The sequence below is a fragment of the Procambarus clarkii genome, chromosome 86, assembly GCF_040958095.1.
Source record: "Procambarus clarkii isolate CNS0578487 chromosome 86, FALCON_Pclarkii_2.0, whole genome shotgun sequence".
Classification (NCBI taxonomy): Eukaryota; Metazoa; Arthropoda; class Malacostraca; order Decapoda; family Cambaridae; genus Procambarus; species Procambarus clarkii.
In genome coordinates this window covers 14,947,853-14,968,564 of record NC_091235.1, presented here as the reverse complement: position 1 = coordinate 14,968,564, position 20,712 = coordinate 14,947,853, and the positions used below count along the sequence as shown (strand labels likewise).

General features: G+C 40.5%; 1 protein-coding gene across 1 annotated transcript; it reads right to left on the bottom strand.

Annotated features, from left to right (window-relative positions):
• Positions 1–1,254: 1,254 nt before the first annotated feature.
• RhoGDI (rho GDP-dissociation inhibitor) lies at positions 1,255–18,800 on the bottom strand. The gene is made up of 5 exons (XM_045758936.2): positions 18,664–18,800; positions 16,273–16,465; positions 13,146–13,270; positions 12,726–12,825; positions 1,255–4,117 (listed from the first exon to the last, which is right to left on the bottom strand). The coding sequence occupies exons 2-5, from the start codon at positions 16,451–16,453 to the stop codon at positions 3,921–3,923; spliced, it is 603 nt and encodes a 200-aa protein (XP_045614892.1). The 5' UTR covers positions 16,454–16,465; positions 18,664–18,800; the 3' UTR covers positions 1,255–3,920.
• Between the last annotated feature and the right edge of the window lie 1,912 nt (positions 18,801–20,712).

The window sequence follows — 20,712 nt, the reverse complement described above, 5'->3', positions numbered from 1 at the left end:
TTCTCGACCTAGGTCTTTCAGTTTGGTATCATTACTCCAAACACCAGTTGCAACATGGTGTGGGAGGAGAATAGTGCCAACACTGGCATTCAACCGAGCGTAATTTGGGAATGCGGGTCAAGGATGTACAAAATTGCAGAAGGGGGACTCTCCACGGGGGCAAAGAAGGAACAACACGAGGAGAAATATTAAACATACGAACGGAAAGAGAATCCTGTAAGCGAGATAACCGGACAGAAAGAGGGAGGTGGTGAAGAGGAACAGGAACCTGCAGGAGGGGTAAAAGTTAAAGCACGACAGAGGCAAGAGGAAGGATGTTGCAAGGATCGCGCAAAATACCGAAGACAGTAGCGATCACGGCGGTCCTGGAGAGATAGGAAGCCAGTGTCAACATACAAGCTGAGGACAGTAGTCGAACAAAAGGCACCAGAACTGAGGCGCAACCCAGTATGTATGAAAAGCATCAAGACGGCGAAGAGTAGGAGACACAGACGAGTAAGCAGGGCAACCATAATCGAGCTTAGACAGGACGAGAGAGGAATGTAAAGCAAGGAGAGTGCGCCTATCCGCTCCCCAAGAAGTATGGGACAATACCCGAAGGAGGGTAAGGGCCTTAGAGCCCTCAACATGGAGGTAAGAGATATGGGGAGACCAAGAAAAACGAGTGTCAAAGAATAACCCCAAAAGCTTTGCAGAATCTTTGTACTCAAGGGGATGACCATAAAGTGACAAAGAGGGACGAACAACAACGACCCATTTCCGAGTAAAAGTCATGGCACAAGTCTTAGTAGAAGAGAACTTGAAGCCATGATCGGTGGCCCTCCCGATGTCAAAGAACAGCCTGCACAAACTTACAACGAATACAGTACATGAGCATGAAATAACATGGTGGACCTCTTCGCAGTTAATGCAGTGAGCACTGAGAAGAACAGTCCAGCTTATGGTTAGAAGAACCACATATGGGACAAAAAGACACTTCACTATGGCACTTGATGCCCCCATGTAGGGTGGGGTCTGGTCCCCACCCTATGAATCTTTCCCATGGAGACAGGGAAACCATGAACCCAAGGTAATGTGCACAAGAGTCCCCTCACCATGTCAAGACACTACCCAATGAGTGCTCATCCCTTATATTGAATAAGCCAATTTTACAGCAATACAGTACAATAGAAATCAATCGAGCTATTAATGCAAGATTTAACAATCAATTGCTCAATACACATTTTTCAAAGGATTATACATAAAGAAGCCCAGTACAAATTATAAATGTTTATTGCCCCATAACATGTTTCTAGCTTATTTGAGTAGTGGTATTTAAATAGTGGTTCTCTTGTAATAACCATCATGATGACTGCCAACAATAACCACAAGTTTATGAACACTTTACACAAGTATCATCTAGAACTCGGTCAATTAAAACTAACGGCATCCAACTTGTACAGTACTTATTTGACCACTGAAAATACTAGATTAAAATTTATAAATCAATGCCCAATTTGTTTCTTTACTCCTAGTTTTAGTTATATCAATTACCCTCAGATTTTTCATGGCAATGTTTCAAGTGGCTTTGAAGCTGAGAATAATTTTACGAAATATATTTTTAACAAAAATTCTTACAATACACTAAACTTTGGAAATCAAGGCAATGTTGTTCTTTGATGAGATGTCTAAGTATTCCTACAGCAAGGCTTTCTTGGAAAACAAAAAGAGCACTGAAACACACAATTATTATAAATGCAAAACTTATTTTTTGTTAAGAATGCAATTGGTATTATAAAAAACACACTAAATAAATAGCATATAAATTGAGTTGTGAAGCCTATTCCAGTGTGGTGAATACTCTTAACACTAATCAATCGCAAGGAATAATAGAAGCCTATCAATATTTTACATTCTCACTTTTTTAGGCTTTAAAATTACTATACAAAAAACTTTAGAATTAAATTATAGCAAGTTAAAGTTTATTATGAATGGTTTTGATAGATTATATTCTTATAGCAAGTGAACATGACAACTACATATAGAATTCCAAATTCAGGAGGGAAGAAATAATCTTTTCTTTTGTTTTGTTTAGAATGATCAAATTGAGAACCAAATATTATACATGAAAACCTAAATATACACACAACTAACAAAAAAGCACTAACTTCACCAGGCTAAACACTCATCCCAAGCTGTTGCCATTAAAAAAGTGGAAAAGCAAGTAAGAAAGTTCGTACCCAAAGTTTATCACAGAATCAGGAATTATTGTTCGACTTCAAATCTGCTGTGAAAGTCTTATGTAGACAAGTCTTGACCTTGTGTACACCATGGTTCACACAAGTGTACGCTGACAAATTAAAACGCTCCATTTCACCCCAAATTAGTACATTGCTGACATCCTAGCCTACTGCTTCCACTGTATAATGCTCAATACAACTTTCTATCATTCCATTACCACAAATAATGAACTGGCAATATCCTGCTGCATGCATTATTTAACATTTTTAAATAAAATTTTTAAAACAACAATTTTCATCACAGTGGCTTTATCTAATTTATTCCACGATATATTTGGATTACCATGGCTACCTTAAGTACACACAGCCTACCTGCAATAGCAAGAGATGGCATTATCAGATGTTAACAATGCTTTTTAAAGTGTCTATATAAAATAATTCCTGTTCACCATTCACACTGTTATAATGACTAGGCAAACTTCATTAACATCACACAATGGAAGATGTATGCTGTTTCCACAATACTACTGTACTAGCTTTGCACACATTAACTCGTACTTCTATATTTGTGCACTGATTGCTTTCAGTCTCCTTACATACTATATCAATGGCACAGCTTCCTCATGGCAAGTAAACCAAGATTACCATAAACACACTTTTTATCTGTTACTGAAGGGAACAACACTCAAAGAGTTTATACTCTGGTTTACAGAATTGAAAAAAGGCAGCTTTTCTCATTAGCAATCACTAATGATATAGTTGTGTTGCAAGTCATTATAAACACTCACCTGGGTTTCAATATGCCTGGGCACAAGGACACAAATGGAGGCCACTATTTATAATATTAATAATATTTTTACATTAGATTACTAGTATACATTCAAATAAAAAGAAATTACAACCTGAAGACATCGCAGCAGTAAGGAATGCTATCGTATGCTAAGCTAATGGTCAAAATAATACGCAAAATATTTCTGAACATAGGGGCTGGGAACACAGTGGTCTAAATTGTTACATTGGACACAAATTGAAGCTCTAATAATGGTCACAAAAATTGTGCACTTCATCCACCAATAATCACCTGCAGCATGGCAGCCTCACAGTAAGGTTATGGGCAACAAACCATCATAGGGGCACAGTTGAATCATTGGAAAATCATACAAAACCAAAGAAGTTGGACTTGTAATTCTAACGCAGCAGAAAAACTGCCTACTAGGTACGTAAGTAATGTAAATGTGCATCATCTGCTGGAACATAAAGCAAGTCATTAGGCACTGAGTTGCCCAGCAGGCCTACAACTGACAATTATATAATGAATATGCAAAACAACCAATGAAGAACTTAAAAGTTAACACCCTATTGTGTGAATGCCTCAGCATTTACGTATTGATCTGTAGATATGCTACAAAGATAACTAAACACACTATACCAACACACTCCATTTGTCAAAATTGGCCAAATTAACAAACAGCTAATAATTTATAAGCACAGGCAATTGAAGCACCATATCAGTCAATGAATGAGTTTGAAAGTCATCTCTCTTCCTATGCTCGTGTACTATGCCTGACACTACTGTACCTTTGTTATAAAAAGTCTAATTTTCTTCTTGAATTCCCTGACTGAACTTCACTTGCTACTCTACAAACATAAACAGCCCTCATAAATTCTGTACTGATGTGCCTCTATATTTCAGGCATGTTTTCAGTTCCAATTTTCCTTGATGTTAAAAGCCCATTTCCACTTGAGATGTTCATTGCCATCATCATCAGTGAAGAGCGACTTAACTGTGTAGTGTCCACGGGCAATTAGTCCTGATGGGGCATCTTCCATAGGTGTTGTGTATGACTGAATTTCCTCCTTTGGTGCGTAAGAGCCGACCATGTGTGTCATCTTGTCAACTGTCAAGACAAACATAGATCAGAAGGCTTCCATACATACCGTCACTTAATGAATGGCATCAACTAAAGACAAATTATCAAATAATATTTCTTACACTTTACACTGCCATATAATACTTCAAAAAGTAAGCCCAAATGTGTTCCAAAGGACAGACAGCCTCCAACACAAAAATGTCTAAATTTTCTCCAGCACAAAAAGTCTACATTTACTTCAAAACTGTCATTAGCTTCAGCATCATCCCCCAAAATCTGAATATTTTAAAACAATATCATGACCCTGCTTTAGCCAAAAAATAACCACATTTTCTTTAGCTAGGTAAAGCCAAAAAATCCAATTAAAGATCAGAACCTGTGAATTAAAAGTGTGACCATGGTAAAAAATAAATCATAATTAAGACAGTGGCAGGCATCAATTGACTGCATGCGAGCACATAACACACACACACATCCAAATAGAAACTTTAACATGCAAAATTTAATGTGGTATACAGTCAGATTTGATAATACAAGAATCATTATTATGGGAAAACTTAAACAAAAATTCCATCTTATTTAGGTCTACATGTAGTGAAAAGTTATTAACCCTTAAAGTGCGGTCATCATCATATATCAATCCCCAGGGTAATGTGATTATCATCCATGTTAATTTTACTCATAATTGACCTGTTTCATACAAATGATATAAATATGGTTATAATAAATCTATACGGATGTAATGGAGGTAACCTAGACCACAGAAATAATTCTGTTATATTTAATTTTCTTACAAAAAGAAGTAATCATATACAGTACTGTACTAGTGGTCTGTGAATATAGTACAATCAGTTTGGCTTTTCTGCTTGCATTTGAATATTTCTGGACATTACCAAACAGAATAGCATCAAAAGAGTAGGTTGCAAGACACTTTAAATTGTCCCAGCAACAAATTTACATGCATCACAGGAATTCATATTACATTGTAGGCCAATATACAGCACAGTACTTAATCACCATTTTTGTCAATTATGTGTAAATATATAGTAAGTAATTATCAAAAGAAGGCACCAATCCGGGAAGGCTATGTAGCACCACCAAATGTGCAGAGTAATCAGAGGGCGCTAAATATCACCAAGGATGCCAATACGAGAACAGAAACGCATAAGGCGAACAATATCAAAAGTCTCCGATTCACCAAGAATTCTATCGAGGGACAATTGACCGCGAGGGACGGTCAGAAAGCAAGACACGCTCGTCCTGGAAGTCGGACATTCAACAAGAATGTGCATGACCGTAAGAGGAACAATGCAATTTGGACAATAAGGAGCAGGGTGGCGCTCCATTAAGTGACCGTGTGTTAAACGTGCATGGCCAATACATAACCCAGCCAGAGCTGTTTCCCATCGCTGGTTACAGTGGTAAGAGGAAGGCCACAGGGACACACGACTCTTAGGAGTACATAGTTTGTTACCAATAACAAAAGACCAACAACAACCACCACAAAGAAGAATCGACAATGAGAAAGCAGGAGACGAAGAGCATAGAGAATAGCATAAAGTTCTGCTGTGAAGATGCTAGTCTCCGGAGGAAGGTGACACATATTAGGTGGTCAGGAAAAACAACAGAGTAACCCACATCGTCAGCAGACTTAGACCCATCAGTGAAGATGGAAACAGAGTGGGAATGTAAAGAAAAGTGCGCAAGGAAAAAAAAGTTTCAGAACTGTAGGAGGGGTAAAAGCTTTAGTGATGCGGGTCAGGGAAGTACAAAATTTGGGAAGGGGGACCCTCCACGGGGGCAAGGACGGAACAATACGAGGAGAAACATTGGTAATACGAACCGAAAGAGAATCTTGTAAGCAAGACAAACGGACAGAGAGAGGAAGGTGGTGAAGAGGAACAGGAACTAGAGGAGGGGTAAAAGTCAAGGCACGACAGAGGCGAGAGTCAGGATGCTGTAAGGACCGTGCAAGATAGTGAAGAGTAGTATTGTATAGTTATTCCACACTGTGTAAGTTAAAATGGAACATGGGAACATATAAACCATGTAACTCAAATATCAGAATTCAAATGAAGCTCCTACAGAACTCTGTGACTGATGCAACCTAGTAGATGGTACACTATCAGTGAAAGTGATAGCTTCAGACCCCACACAAGGAATCAAGTTGGTGACTCTCTTTTATAATTGTTATTTTTAAGGTGACAAAAATACTCGACTTGATCTATTTCTTTCAAATAAAGCTCAAACTATGGTTAATAATTTAAGCTTTTTAGTGCAAATCAAACAAATATTGAAAAATTTGAAAACAAAAAAATGGTTTAGTGTCCTCAAGAAGTTCTCTGAAGACCTTTTGATTAGTCTATAAGGTATATACGGTGCAAATCTCCGCTGAGCAATTAATAACTTAATTTCAAAAGAACTAGAGAGGTTTCAAACATCAAACTGTGGAAAACATATGCCATAGAATATTTGTTAACATTAAAAATATAGTAAACATAATTATCAGGGATGGATTACAAGGAAATTATCTGGTCAGGTGTAATTCATGTGACTAATATGGTCACTGAACACCATTACTGAAATGGTTCATTTATTGTTCAATGGATGTCCTGGTTTAAGTAAGGGGTTTCTCTGATCATACAAGCATGCTAATTTTGAAATAACTTAGCTTTTATTCCCCTTTATTTGAATTATGATCATATTTTACAATTTCACCATACTTTGTTTATCAAGATGGAGAATCTCCTTGCTGCTTATATCCATTAAAGGTTCCAACTTGAAGGAATAATCAGCATGTACAGGTTCAACCAGGTGATGGACAGCTGGCCAAAGGAACTGACAACCAGTTTTGTCAGCAGCATGAAAAATTAAAGTGACCTAAATTTTATTATGAACCAATGGTTGAAATATAATGCTGAAATGTAATGCAATCCTCCTAAAATGTGACATTTAAAAAACTTAAATGTTCTGTGGACTTGGAATGTTATTGGAAAGAATGAGATGTAGGTGTTCTGGAATCAACTGAATGATAGTGTGGAGTATGCAGATGAGTCACAATAACGTGGCTGAAAAATGTTGACCAAACCACACTAGAAATTGAAGAGACAACGACGTATCGGTCCGTCCGGCACCATTATCAAGTTGATAGTGAGCACTATCGACCTGATAATGGTGCAGGACGGACCGAAACATCGTTGTCGTCCCTTCAATTTCTAGTGTGTGGTTTGGTCAACATAGTGTGGAGTAACTACAAGACGGTACAAAAGGAATGTTAAGAGTAGGAAATGAATGCAGAGAAGTTGTTGGAAAGTGAGGTATGCCCAGTGTGAATGGGAATGTGGAGTTCTCAGTAGATGTGTTGGAGAGGGGTTTGTTTATCATTTTTTCTTTGAACGTAGGTTTATTAATAGGATTACATAGAGATAAAGATTAAAGGGGATGAAATAAAGCATAAACATTTAATACTTAGTATATGTGTCGATAAAGATATAATAGTGTGAATAATATGAAGGTAGCTGATATGCTTGTGGGGTATGACCATTATCAATTGTGGAAAATTAGGGTAAGTGGGAGGTGGAGTTTCCAACTAGAGAGTGTAGTATCTAAAGGCAAGGAATTTATAGATGGATGAAATGCTAAAATAAAGAAAGCTTAGATAAAATATTAGAATGAATGAGGAAAATGACACGAAGAATATGAATTTAAAATGCGAATGTATTAGGGATGAGATAAAAAGCTGTATATATGATGTACTGTATATGGTTATAAAGCTGGGGAAAATGAACGGAACAGAGATATTGCATGGTTCAATGAAACTGTCACAGACTGTTATAAAGAAAAGAAGTGCACGAGTGACTGCTGTAAGATGTTGCACCTAGTGATGCAAGAAAGATAGAATAGTTATAACAAAATTAAAAGTAAAATGGTTAAGGATGAAGAAATGTAAAGGCTGTGTGGTTTTGGGAAAAAGTTGAGCGAGGACTCTTGCAATAAAAGTTATTTTGTGGAAAGGTTAAACAATTGTTTTAGGCAACATTGGGAGGTGCATAGAGTGAAAGATGCACAAGAGACTTTATTGACAGAGGTGCATGATGTTATCAATAGGTGAAGTGAATATTTTAAGTCTAAAGGCTACAATTGCTGAAGAAGCAAGACCAAAGTAAAAGGAGTATCACTTTCCCTGCGGACAGGGAAATAATATAGAAGTTATGAATCTTAAAAATGGGAAAGGCTCCTTGTGCAGATGGAATAATTGCAGCCACGTTGAGTTTTGGGAGGCGAGGTGATGACGGACATAGTATTAGATGTATACTAGATAGTGTGGTAAGGGGGTACTACTGCATGATTGGACAAAGGCCTTTGTGGTTCTCACACAAAGGAAAAATTGCCTGAAACGCTACGCGTACTAGTGGCTTTAGGTATTGTATGTACCAGCTTTTTCTTTCAATCCACATTATGTTTGTAACTCATCTGAAATGTATGTACGTGTCCTAAATAAAGAATCTGAATCTGAAAAAGGATAGTATTGACAGATGTGGGAACCATAAGGGAATTAGATTACTTAGTATCCCAGGAAAAGTGTATGCAAGGTTGTATATTAAATGCAAGACAAAGCTGCTAAGTGATCAGCTGCTGCCTCTTAAGAAGGGGCTGTAATGATGTGTGTACCAATCCAGGTGAGGTTAAAGGTACCATAGGTATCCACAGAGTCGATAAGGTATTTATATATGTACAGTATAAATAAAGGCAGGAATGGTCATTGTGATTAACATCAAAATATCACAGGAGACTTCAGGGTTCAACCCTGCCAAGGAAGTGGGAGGGGAATGAAGAGGAAAGACAAAATAAAAGCCAAGTCTGGGTTCATCATAGAAAGGGTTTCTGAGCCCAACTGCATTGTACATTCTCCCACACTGGTCAAAAGACCTTTCTCTCTCTCGTCCCAGCCCAGATACCCAACCAATGTCCAAGGGTGGCCCCTCATAGGTGACTCCTTCAGGTAGTAGTGGTGACCCAAATAGGTACCTTATATTAATCTTTTCATACACAATGCTCAGAAGAGGGCAAGAGGGGGGGGGGGGCGGAGGCATCCCTGCACCAGCCCTAAGGAATCATACCCGAGCCTCCCTCACTGCAAGGGAAGACTTTTGAGGAGGATATTTTTTGGCAAGTACATACACATGTGCACATTAGCAATTTAAAAAGGACTGCGGACAAATGTAAAACAGAACCAGGCCTATTCTATAAATTCATAAACAACAAATTGCAGGTAAAGGTTAATATTCAGAGGTTGAAAATGGGAAACAGATTCAGGGAAAATGAAAAGGAAATGTGTGAAACATTAAAAGAAAAGTTAGTGTGTTTGTACAAAATGAAATCTTCAGGGAACCAGATACAATAAGAATTCCAGAGAACATCGAGCACATAGGTATCTAGAGACGTAGTGGAAAAAAATGCTCAGGGAACTAAATAAGAACAAAGCAGTTGGTCCAGATGGAGTTTCACCATGGGTTCTGAGAGAATGTGCACCTCAGCTCAGCATTCCACTTCAACTGATTTTTCAGGCATCCCTGTACACAGGAGTTGTAACTGATGTGTGGAAAAAGGCTAACATAGTTCCATTCTACAAAAGTGGCAGCAGGGAAGACCCCATCAATTATAGACCTGTATCATTGACAAGTGAAATAGTAAAAATATTGGAAAAATAATTAAAACTAAATGGGTAAAACACCTGGAGAGAAATTATATAATATCAGACAGACAGTATGGTTTTCGATCTGGAAGATCCTGTGTATCGAATTTACTCAGTTTCTATGATCGAGCCACAGGGATTTTACAGGAAAGAGATGGTTGGGTTAACTGCATCTATGTGGATCTAAAAAAGGCTTTTGACAGAGTTCCACATAAGAGGTTATTCTGGAAACTGGAACATATAGAAGGGGTGACAGGTAAGCTTCTAACATGGATGAAAAATTTTCTAACTGATAGAAAAATGAGGGCAGTAATCAGAGGCAATGTATCAGACTGGAGAAATATCACAAGTGGAGTACCATAGGGTTCAGTTCTTGCACTGGTAATGTTCATTGTCTACATAAACTGATCTACCAGATAAATACAGAATTATATGAACATGTTTGCTGATGATGCTAAGATAATAGGGATGATAAGAAACTTAGATGATTGTCATGCCCTTCAAGAAGACCTGGACAAAATAAGTATATGGAGCACCACTTGGCAAATGGAATTTAATGTGAATAAATGCCATGTTATGGAATGTGGAATAGGAGAACATAAACCCCATACAACCTATAAATTATGTGAGAAATCTTTAAAGACTTCTGATAGAGAGAGAGATCTAGGAGTAGTTCTAGATAAAAAATAAACCGTCACCTGAGGACCACATTAAGAACATTGTGCGAGGAGCCTATGCTATACTTTCTAACTTCAGAATTGCTTTTAAATACATGGATAGAGAAATACTAAAGAAATTGTTCACGATTTTGTAAAACCAAAGCTGGAATATGCAGCAGTTGTATGGTGCCCATATCTTAAGAAGCACATCAACAAACTTGGAAAAGTGCAAAGACATACCACTAAATGGCTCCCAGAACTGAAGGACAGGAGGCACTAAATATGAGGTTGGACAGAAGAGGTTGGAGGCACTAAATATGCCAAAACTAGAAGATAGAAGAAAAAGAGGTGATATGATCACTACACACAAAATAGTAACAGGAATCGATAAAATGGATAGGGAAGAATTCCAGAGACCTGGAACTTCAAGAACAAGAGGTCATAGATTTAAACTAATGAAACAAAACTGTCGGAGAAATATAAGAAAAATTCACTTTTGTAAACAGAGTGGTACACAGTTGGAACAAGTTAGGTGAGAAGGTGGTGGAGGCCAAAACCGTCAGTAATTTCAAAGCGTTATATGACAAGGAGTGTTAGGGGAGATGGGACATCATGAGCGTAGCTCTCATCCTGTAACTTACTTAGGTAATTACATGATGAGGGAGGAGGGGAAGAGGAGGGGAGGGGGGGGGTAATACTTGTCTTCATGTGCTTGCAGGGTCAAGAATCTGAATCTTAAATCTCACTTTCAACAATCAGTAGTTCAACTATTTTTTTTTCACTTTTGATATACATTTAAATGAATGCATTGAATTAGTATTGACAACTTCCACATCAAATCCATTTTATTTGTTATGACCTATAGAAATGAAGATGTTTGAGGTTTTTTCTCTCATGGTGCTCCCTAGTCTCTTCCAGATTACTTTTCCAAAATTTTTGGTTGGTGGTCTTGTCATCCAGGCTGTTTAATGCGGCTGCTTGCAGTTTGACGAATGAATCGCAGCCTGCTTGATCAGGCATCTTTTGAAGGCATTTATCAAAGTCCACTTTTGAACACTGCTGAGAGGTCAGCCAGTTATGCCCCTTGTGTGTAGAGGGATTAATTTAATAACACTGGTCTATGGTTTAGTGCTTTTTGGATGATCCCCCTTTCTTGAATATTGGGATGTTTGCCTTTTTTCATATACTACACTGAAGCTCTCAGTCTCCAAACGTTATACTGAAAGCCATAGTTAATGGATAGCCCAGAATGCTTGCAGCGTCATTCAGTATCCATGGAAAACCATGAACATTTGGTTTGGTTACATCTAATTCCTCTAGGTGTCTTTCTTACCTTTTCTTCACTATTATATTGTCTAGTGCTTTTTCTGGCCATCAATTGTCTCCTATCTTTGGACTCATGAATGTTTTGTAGACCTCTTGGAATTACCCTGCCAAGGCCCTTGCAAACCACTTTGTCACTCTCCATGAGGATACTTCCCAGCCTGATCACATGGCTGGGAACATGAAAATCAAACAGTGATCTCTTACTATTGAGTTCTTCCTTATATGGAACAGCTTTGACTTGTCCTTAGCCTTTGTTGTCATTTACAAACTGCTGCTCTGCTGCTTGCCATTTTACTGGCATATACTGTAGTATGATCCATAGTTTTAATATAAAATGAAGCACCATTTGACAACTTATAAGCCATGATTTACAGCAAGCTTTATGGTTGGGTTTAGCACTGTTAATCACCAGACAGGAGCACATAGTGAAGTTTGGAAGCATTTTTAAAGGTTTCAGAGTACCTATACTATAAACAAAATCACAGTACTACAATATGGACACATTTATCTATGAAAGATATATAAAGTCGAATGTTGCAATAAAGAAGATTTTTTGCTGTTGGAATAATGCTGAATATCATACCCAAAAGGTTAGTGACCAACAGTGGGATATACTAGACAATAATAATTGGGTACAGTATACCATGTGTGCCAATACACCAGGTGTTACAAGCTAGTACTACTCCTATGAAGTATTCTTAATTATCAACCAGAAGCAAAATGACAAGAAAAATGTTATTAAATATAATTACTTATGTACAAAGAGAAAAAATCAGCAAATATCCTAAAAGAATTTTTGATAACTATATAACAATGAAATGCACCTTGTGCCATTCTCAGTTCTTCATCAATTACCTTTACTTTTTATGCAATGTGTATCTACTGGAATATTTGCATTTCTACTGGAAAATTCAAGCTTTACATGTATTGATAAAAATATAAACCAAATACAAACCTAGGATGCCCTTCCTAAAGGTTCGCTGGATGTACTTCAAACCTGTCACAATCTCACGTTGAACGTGAAAGTCTATGCGAATCTTGTAGCTTATACCCTCCTGGAAAAAAAAAAAACTATGTTTGCATCTCTTTATAAATTACAATAACGATTAATAATTCCGGCAAAAATTGTATCAAACAGAAACATATAAAGGAATTCAAGGCATATGTTTTGCCTGCTGCAAGTGTGAGTTGCATGAAAGTGGAAGGTCAGAAAAGTTTTTAGTCTTTCCTTTTACAATCAATATACAGTACAGTAAAATGAAGATTTCTGATTCAACAACTTTAAATCTACCACTTGAAACATTAATTTAGTTGAAAATTTAGTCTTACCGTACACTGAATACTGGAAAATGAACCAATTACCGAGCTGACTGACCTTTATAACGAAGACTGTGTCTTTAAGTTTCTCAAGATCCCCAGTAAGGTCAAGCTCCATGTCAGGACGACCTTCTGCCAACAGCGTTAACTTTCTAACCAACACACGATTTTCGTTATGTGGTTCTGGAAAAAAAATTACATGTACCTGTATTATATTTGACAGAGGTGCTTCAATTTTGGTATACAGCCCATATCCAGCAATACATTATTTGTAGCCATAGAAAATGTTTTATCCTGTTTAATCCAAAAGTAGGATAATATTTACATGCATCCTATTCGGGTAGTTTGAGAGCTTAGCGGCCACCACTAACATAACCTGGCTTTACCTTATCACCTTTTATATGAGCATTGACACCTGACAAGCCAGAGCTTAGAACAGCATAGAAGACCGGGATCCTAAATCATTAATGAACATGGCCATTCTGCAATCAAACTTACAATGTTATTCGTCTTTCTGCATTTCGTGAGTTATTCTAATGACAACATTTCTCATTTGATCTGAGCATAAGAAATAGGAATGCCAAGCCTCATGACCATTTACAAAGCAGAAAGGAGGAGGCTGAAGATACACAAGATAATAAAGGTGAGCAGTCTTAGCAGATTAGTAAAAATAGGGATGAAACAGAGGGCACATGGAAGACACTGGTACCCCACCATGCAGTAACACAAGGCCATCGAGCCACATCAGCAGCACCAATCACCTATTATGCAAGGCATAATCCCTGAACAAGGCTTCAGCCTGATAGGTCATCATGACAGAGCCACAGAAATTTTACAGGAAAGAGATTGTTGGGTTGACCGCATTTATATGGACCTACAAAAAAGCTTTCGACTGTCCCACTAAGAGGTTGTTCTGGAAACTGGAACATCCTGGAGAAGTGACAGGGAGGCTTCCAATATGGATGAAAAATGTTCTAACTGACAGTGAAATGAGGGCAATAATCAGAGGTAATGTACCAGACTGGAGAAATGTCACCTGAGTACTAGCGGGTACAGTTGGAGTACAAAATGGATTCAGTTCTTGCAACAGTAATGTTCACTGTTTACATAAATGCTCTACCAGAAGGAATGCAGAATTATATGAACATGTTTGGTGATGATGCCAAGATACTAGGGAAGATAAGAAACTTTGATGATCATTATGCCCCGCAAGACCTATGCAAAAGTGCATGGAGCAACACCTGGCAAATGGAATTTGACTTTGATAAATGCCACATTATGGAATATAGAATAGAAGATAATAGGCCACACAACCTACAAATTATATGAAAAAGTTTTATAGAATTCTGACGAGAGATTTAGGAGTGGTTGTAGACAGAAAACTGTCACCTGAGGACCATATAAAGAACATTGTGCAAGAAGCCTGTGCAATGCTTTTCAATTTCAGAATTGTTCTTAAATACATAGATGGCAAAATATTAAAGAAATTATTTGCAACCTTTATGAGACCAAAGTTGGAATACGCTGCTGTTGTATGGTGCCCATATCTCAAGGACTTCAACAAACTGGAAAAGATGCAAAGATATTCAACAAAATGGCTACCAGGAACTGAAAGGCAAGAGCTACGATGAGGGGTTAAGGGCGTTAAATATGCTAAAGCTAGAAGATAGAAGAGGCAATGTGATCACAAAGTACAAAATAGTGACAAGAATCAACAAAACTGATAATGAAGAATTCTTGAAATCTGGAACTCAAGAACAAGAGGTCACATATTTAAGCTTATTAAGCCAAGCTGCTGAAAGAACATTAGAAAGTTCACTTTTGCAAACAGTGGTAGATGGTTAGAACAAGTTAAAATAAGATGGAAGAGGCCAAAACCGTCAATAGATTCAAAACTTGATATGATAAAGAGTGCCGGGGAGATAGGACACCATGCCCACAGCTCTCATCCTATAACTACAATTAGGTAATTACACCCAAGGGTGAAAATACTTCTTAATTCAACAGGCCCAATGACAGACAACAGGAATGTTCATTGTTCAAAAAAACCTCGTGCATCCTGGAAAGCTGCAAAGTCTGGTACTGAATCCGTCGGAGAAGATGAGGAGACCAGACTTTCTGAAGGCAACAGGTATGCTAGTACCTGTTCCAGGACTGTTACACAACTGGCCATGTGTGCCAGGCATGAGGGAAATCAAGTGTCATGAAGTCACAGACCTATCCCTGACCAATACTCAGAAAGTGAAGGCATACAAAGCCATGGATAGGAAGGAATCACTTAATGTGACCCAAAAACTGCACTTGTGTACTCAGCTCTTTATACACACGCACAATTCAGTACACACAAAACTCAGCTAAGGTCCCAGATATTGTCGCACTGACAGACGAAACTTGAAAATATTTTAAATTAAGTCATATTCCCAAGGGGCTACTCATTTGGAGATGGGATAGGAAAACTAGTAAGGGGGAGAACAGTGCCTGTGCTGGTAAAAGAACACCTGAAGGCAAGAGTTAATAATCAGAAACCCTCACGAGTTGACATATTGGCATTGCAGGTCTGGAATTAGGGATAAACTGATAATCGTAAATGCCTATAGACCGCCAGCAAAGCAACACGTGGACAAAGGAGGAACTGGATGACAAACGAGAGGGTCTCATAATGGTCATGAGAGAGATTGTAGTCAGGGCAGATAGAGGCCAGTCCCGAGAGTGGCAATCGAGTGCATTAAGGTTAGTGTTGCTCACGCACGGCAACGATCGCTTGCCTCGTTTGCCTTGGGCATCATTTCTTTCTTTGAAGTGGGTGCTGGTTTTGTTATGCCTGGTGGATCTTTTCTCAGTTTTAGGTAAGTCTGTGGATCCTCAAGGTCTTCTCATCTTGTAGAGAAAGCTAGATTTTGGGTTGTCATTAACTTTCAGGATCACAGGTGTCTAATTCCTTCCCTCCCAACAATACAGTATTTACATATAATCAAACCATCCACACTATTTTATCATAAATGAGAAAAGCACAGGGGAAAATTATATACTTAGCAATGTTGATGAGTAGGAATGCCTGAAACTACTATATTTCATTGCAAAAATCACCAAGCTTCCTCTTTGTTTAACTAAATTTTTGCTTCACCAAACATCAGGCAGTATACAATGGTCCAATTATTTGGGGTTGCAATATATATTTAACTTACCAATTACTGTTGCTCCGGCTGCTGAACTGCCAAGCAATGTCTCCTTGTATTTGCGGAGACTCTCATCATGTGCATCCTTGCTGAGCATCTCCTCCAGCGTCTTCTCTGGCGGAGGTTTATAGTTGGTGGGTTCCTCTTCCTCTGGCACAGGTTCAATTCCCACATTTTCATCTTCAGCCATTTTTTGTTAAGTCTGCAGTATAAATATTGCACTAAATATAATGTAGTTATATAAAGATGAACCCTTACTCTCCTCCCCACTACCAATCAAAATATTTTGCTCCATATCGTCCCCTTCCCTTTGCCTTCATGTGGCACCTCTTCTCGAAAGAAGTATTTGACAACCTCCTCTCCAAACACTCATCCATCAAGGGAATGATGGATGAATGATGAAAGTTGGGAGTGCCACATTCACATGTGGCACACCCAACTTTCCAACATTATGGTCTACCGTCCCACTTGGGCTGGATGGTAGAAGGGAAGGGAATTATCAGGGGAAAGCACAAAGCCATTATGACTATAACACTGGGAAGGACTCAGGATAAAGATTTGGGATAGGGTGAAGGAATGGTGCCCAACCACTTGGACAGGCGGGGATTAAATGCCGACCTTCATGAATCGAGATCGTCGCTCTACGGCTGGATGGTAGAGTGATGGTCTCGCTTCATGCAGGTCGGCGTTCAATCCCCGACCGTCCAAGTGGTTGGGCACCATTCATTCCTCTCCGTCCCAACCCAAATAATTATCCTGGTCCCTTCGCAGTGTTATATTTTTGTAATGGCTTGGCACTTTCCCCTGATAATTCCCCCCCAGGACAATAACTTTTTATTGTAATGTGGCGTCACACATTCAGTCTATTCCAGAACCCCTCTACAGTACTTTATTTCTTACTACTAGTACAACATTTGTCCGGTTTCCCTTTTTCTAGGCTGTAATAGAATTGTCGCAACTCCCATACAGGCAGCTGATGTTGAGCATTGAGAGAGAGAGAGAGATGAGGGCTGCACGCGAGAGAAGAGGGCTGCACGAGAGAGAAGAGGGCTGCACGAGAGACGAGGGCTGCACGAGAGACGAGGGCTGCACGAGAGACGAGGGCTGCACGAGAGACGAGGGCTGCACGAGAGAGACGAGGGCTGCACGAGAGAGACGAGGGCTGCACGAGAGAGACGAGGGCTGCACGAGAGATGAGGGGCTGCACGAGAGAGATGAGGGGCTGCACGAGAGAGATGAGGGGCTGCACGAGAGAGATGAGGGGCTGCACGAGAGAGATGAGGGGCTGCACGAGAGAGATGAGGGGCTGCACGAGAGAGATGAGGGGCTGCACGAGAGAGATGAGGGGCTGCACGAGAGAAATGAGGGGCTGTGCAAAAGAAATGAGGGCTGCATGAGAGATGAGAGCTGCACGAGAGATGAGAGCTGCACGAGAGATGAGAGCTGCACGAGAGATGAGAGCTGCACGAGAGATGAGAGCTGCACGAGAGATGAGAGCTGCACGAGAGATGAGAGCTGCAAGAGAGACACGAGGGCAGCATGAGAGATGAGGGCTGCATGAGAGAGATGAGGGCTGCACGAGACGAGGGCTGCATGAGAGATCAGAGCTGCACGAGAAAGATGAGGGCTGCATGAGAGATAAGGGCTGCATGAGATATGAGGGCTGCGAGAGATGAGGGCTGCACGAGAGACGAGGGCTGCATGAGAGATCAGAGCTGCACGAGAAAGATGAGGGCTGCACGAGAAAGATGAGGGCTGCATGAGAGAGATGAGGGCTACATGAGAGAGAGATCAGAGCAGCACGAGAAAGATGAGGGCTGCATGAGAGAGGGATGAGGGCTGCACGAGAGAGATGAGAGCTGCAAGAGAGACACGAGAGCTGCACGAGAGAGATGAGAGCTGCAAGAGACACGAGAGCTGCACGAGAGAGATGAGAGCTGCAAAAGAGACACGAGAGCTGCACGAGAGAGATGAGAGCTGCAAGAGACACGAGAGCTGTACGAGAGAGATGAGAGCTGCAAGAGAGACACGAGGGGGCTGCATGAGAGAGAGACGAGGGCTACAAGCATAATGCACAGCCTCCAGTAAGAAGTTGCGCGAGACCTTTCTGAGGGTGCAGGGGCCGCATGCAGCCAGAGCCACCACCATAACCATGCCCAGCCCCACTAGAGGAGGCGAGGGCGGTGAAGGCGAGGTGCAGGAGGCCCTGGCAGACACCACCAGCCCCCCGCCTCACTCCCTTATCACCTCGCTCCCACAACGATTTTCCCTCGACATTAATGGGTGGGGCTTCTGTACACACATCCACATTTACCTCACATTGGCGCAATTCTCACCCACGCAGACATACCCGGGGGATATGTGCATGCCTCTCCACTTGCCTGTTGTATATATACATACCTACACACGAAGGAGAGGGAGATACTAGGCGTATATGTGTGTGGAGGCGGCGAAGGTGCACGTTGGCGGCGGCGAGACTGGTCCCTCTGGCGGGCGAGGCGGCAAGTGCGCCTGTGTTTACCAGCCCCGGCCACCTTAATCACATCCATCAACACCACGTTAATTGCATCCATCAACACCACGTTAATTGCATCCATCAACCCCACGTTGTTCACATCCATCAACCCCACCTTAATCACATCCATCAACACCACCTTAATCACATCCATCAACCCCACCAGGGGCAGTCACCTTAATCACAACCATCAACCCCACGTTAATCACATCCATCAACCCCACGTTAATCACATCCATCAACCTCACGTTAATCACATTCCATCAACCCCATGTTAATCACATCCATCAACCCCACCAGCGGTGACCACGTTAATCACATCCATCAACCCCACTAGCGACAGCTACGTTAATCACATCCATCAACCCCATGTTAATCACGCCCACGCAGAAATATCCCTGAAAAAAACACGTTAATCACATCCGTCAACCCCCACGTTAATCACATCCGTCAACCCCACGTTTATCACACCCATCAATCCCACATTAATCCACCCATCAACCCCCACCAGCGGCCGTTAACGGGACTGCCAAAACGCTATGCGTGCTAGTGGCTTTACAAGAATGTAAAACTTCAAGTCTCTGAATCTCTGGGAATTCTCATTATCTGCTGATGTAGATCTGACCAAATGTAAACTGTGTCAACAAAATTATTCGCACACCCTCCGTCACTATGTGATGGTGTGCGAAAAAAGATACGTGAATTCAGAGACAATTCTATAACCAATGTTCCAACAATGTGTAAATATTTAATACAAAATGATCTGCTACCAGTAATTTTGGCCAAATATCCCCAGTTTGCTAACTGTAGATAGTAACTATAAGTGATTGTAACCTATCCACCGCTGCCCACTGGATTGGGGGCGGTGTGCAGGACAAACATATCAATTGTGACACTAGCTCTCCATATATGTCAGTTGCTAAATTTAGAAACTGTACTTGTGGTCGATCTCGAACCCATTGATGATGTGACGACTTATACTGAATTTTGTAACTAGCTCACCAAGATTGTAACTTGCTTAGCTAAATGATGTTGGAGACACCAACCCTGTCTCTTGAAGCCCACATCAAAAGAATAACATCTGCGGCGTATGCTAGGCTGGCTAACATCAGAACTGCCTTCAGGAACCTGTGCAAGGAATCATTCAGAACCTTGTATACCACATATGTAAGACCAATCCTGGAGTATGCGGCCCCAGCATGGAGTCCGTACCTTGTTAAGCACAAAGCGAAGCTTGAAAAAGTTCAGAGATATGCCACTAGGCTAGTCCCAGAACTAAGAGGCATGTGTCACAAAGGCTGCGAGAAATGCACCTCAAGACACTAGAAGACAGAAGAGTAAGGGAAGACACGATCACTACCTACAAAATTCTCAGAGGAATTGACAGGTTAGATAAAGATAAACTGTTTAACACGGGTGGTACGCAAACAAGGGGACACAGGTGGAAACTGAGTACCCAAATGAGCTACAGGGGACATTAGAAATAACTTTTTCAGTGTCAGAGTAGTTAACAGGTGGAATGCATTAGGCAGTGATGTGGTGGAGGCTGACTCCATACACAGTTGCAAATGTAGATTGGATAGAACCCAGTAGGCTCAGGAATCTATACACCAGTTGATTGACGGTTGAGAAGCGGAAAGAGACAGAGCTTAACCCCCCGCAAGCACAACTAAGTGAGTACATGGACACGCACACGCTCACACGCCCACACACATCTCCAACACTCATTCACACACGCTCGCCTGCACACGCTCACACGCACACACACACACACATCCAACACACTCATTCACACACGCTCGCCTGCACATGCTCACACGCACACACACATCCAACACACTCATACACACACACGCTCACAGGCACACGCTCACACACACACTCACACACATCTTGATGTGATGTGTGTGTGTGTGTGAGCTCACATTCCAGAG

Coding starts and splice junctions, on each gene's coding strand:
- RhoGDI (XM_045758936.2), bottom strand. CDS start 16,453: ATGGCTGAAGATGAAAATGTGGGAATTGAACCTGTGCCAGAGGAAGAG. Junction 13,271..16,272: donor AGCCGGAGCAACAGTAATTG/GTAAGTTAAATA, acceptor TTTTTTTTCCAG/AACCACATAACGAAAATCGT. Junction 4,118..12,725: donor CTTTAGGAAGGGCATCCTAG/GTTTGTATTTGG, acceptor TTGTCTTGACAG/TTGACAAGATGACACACATG.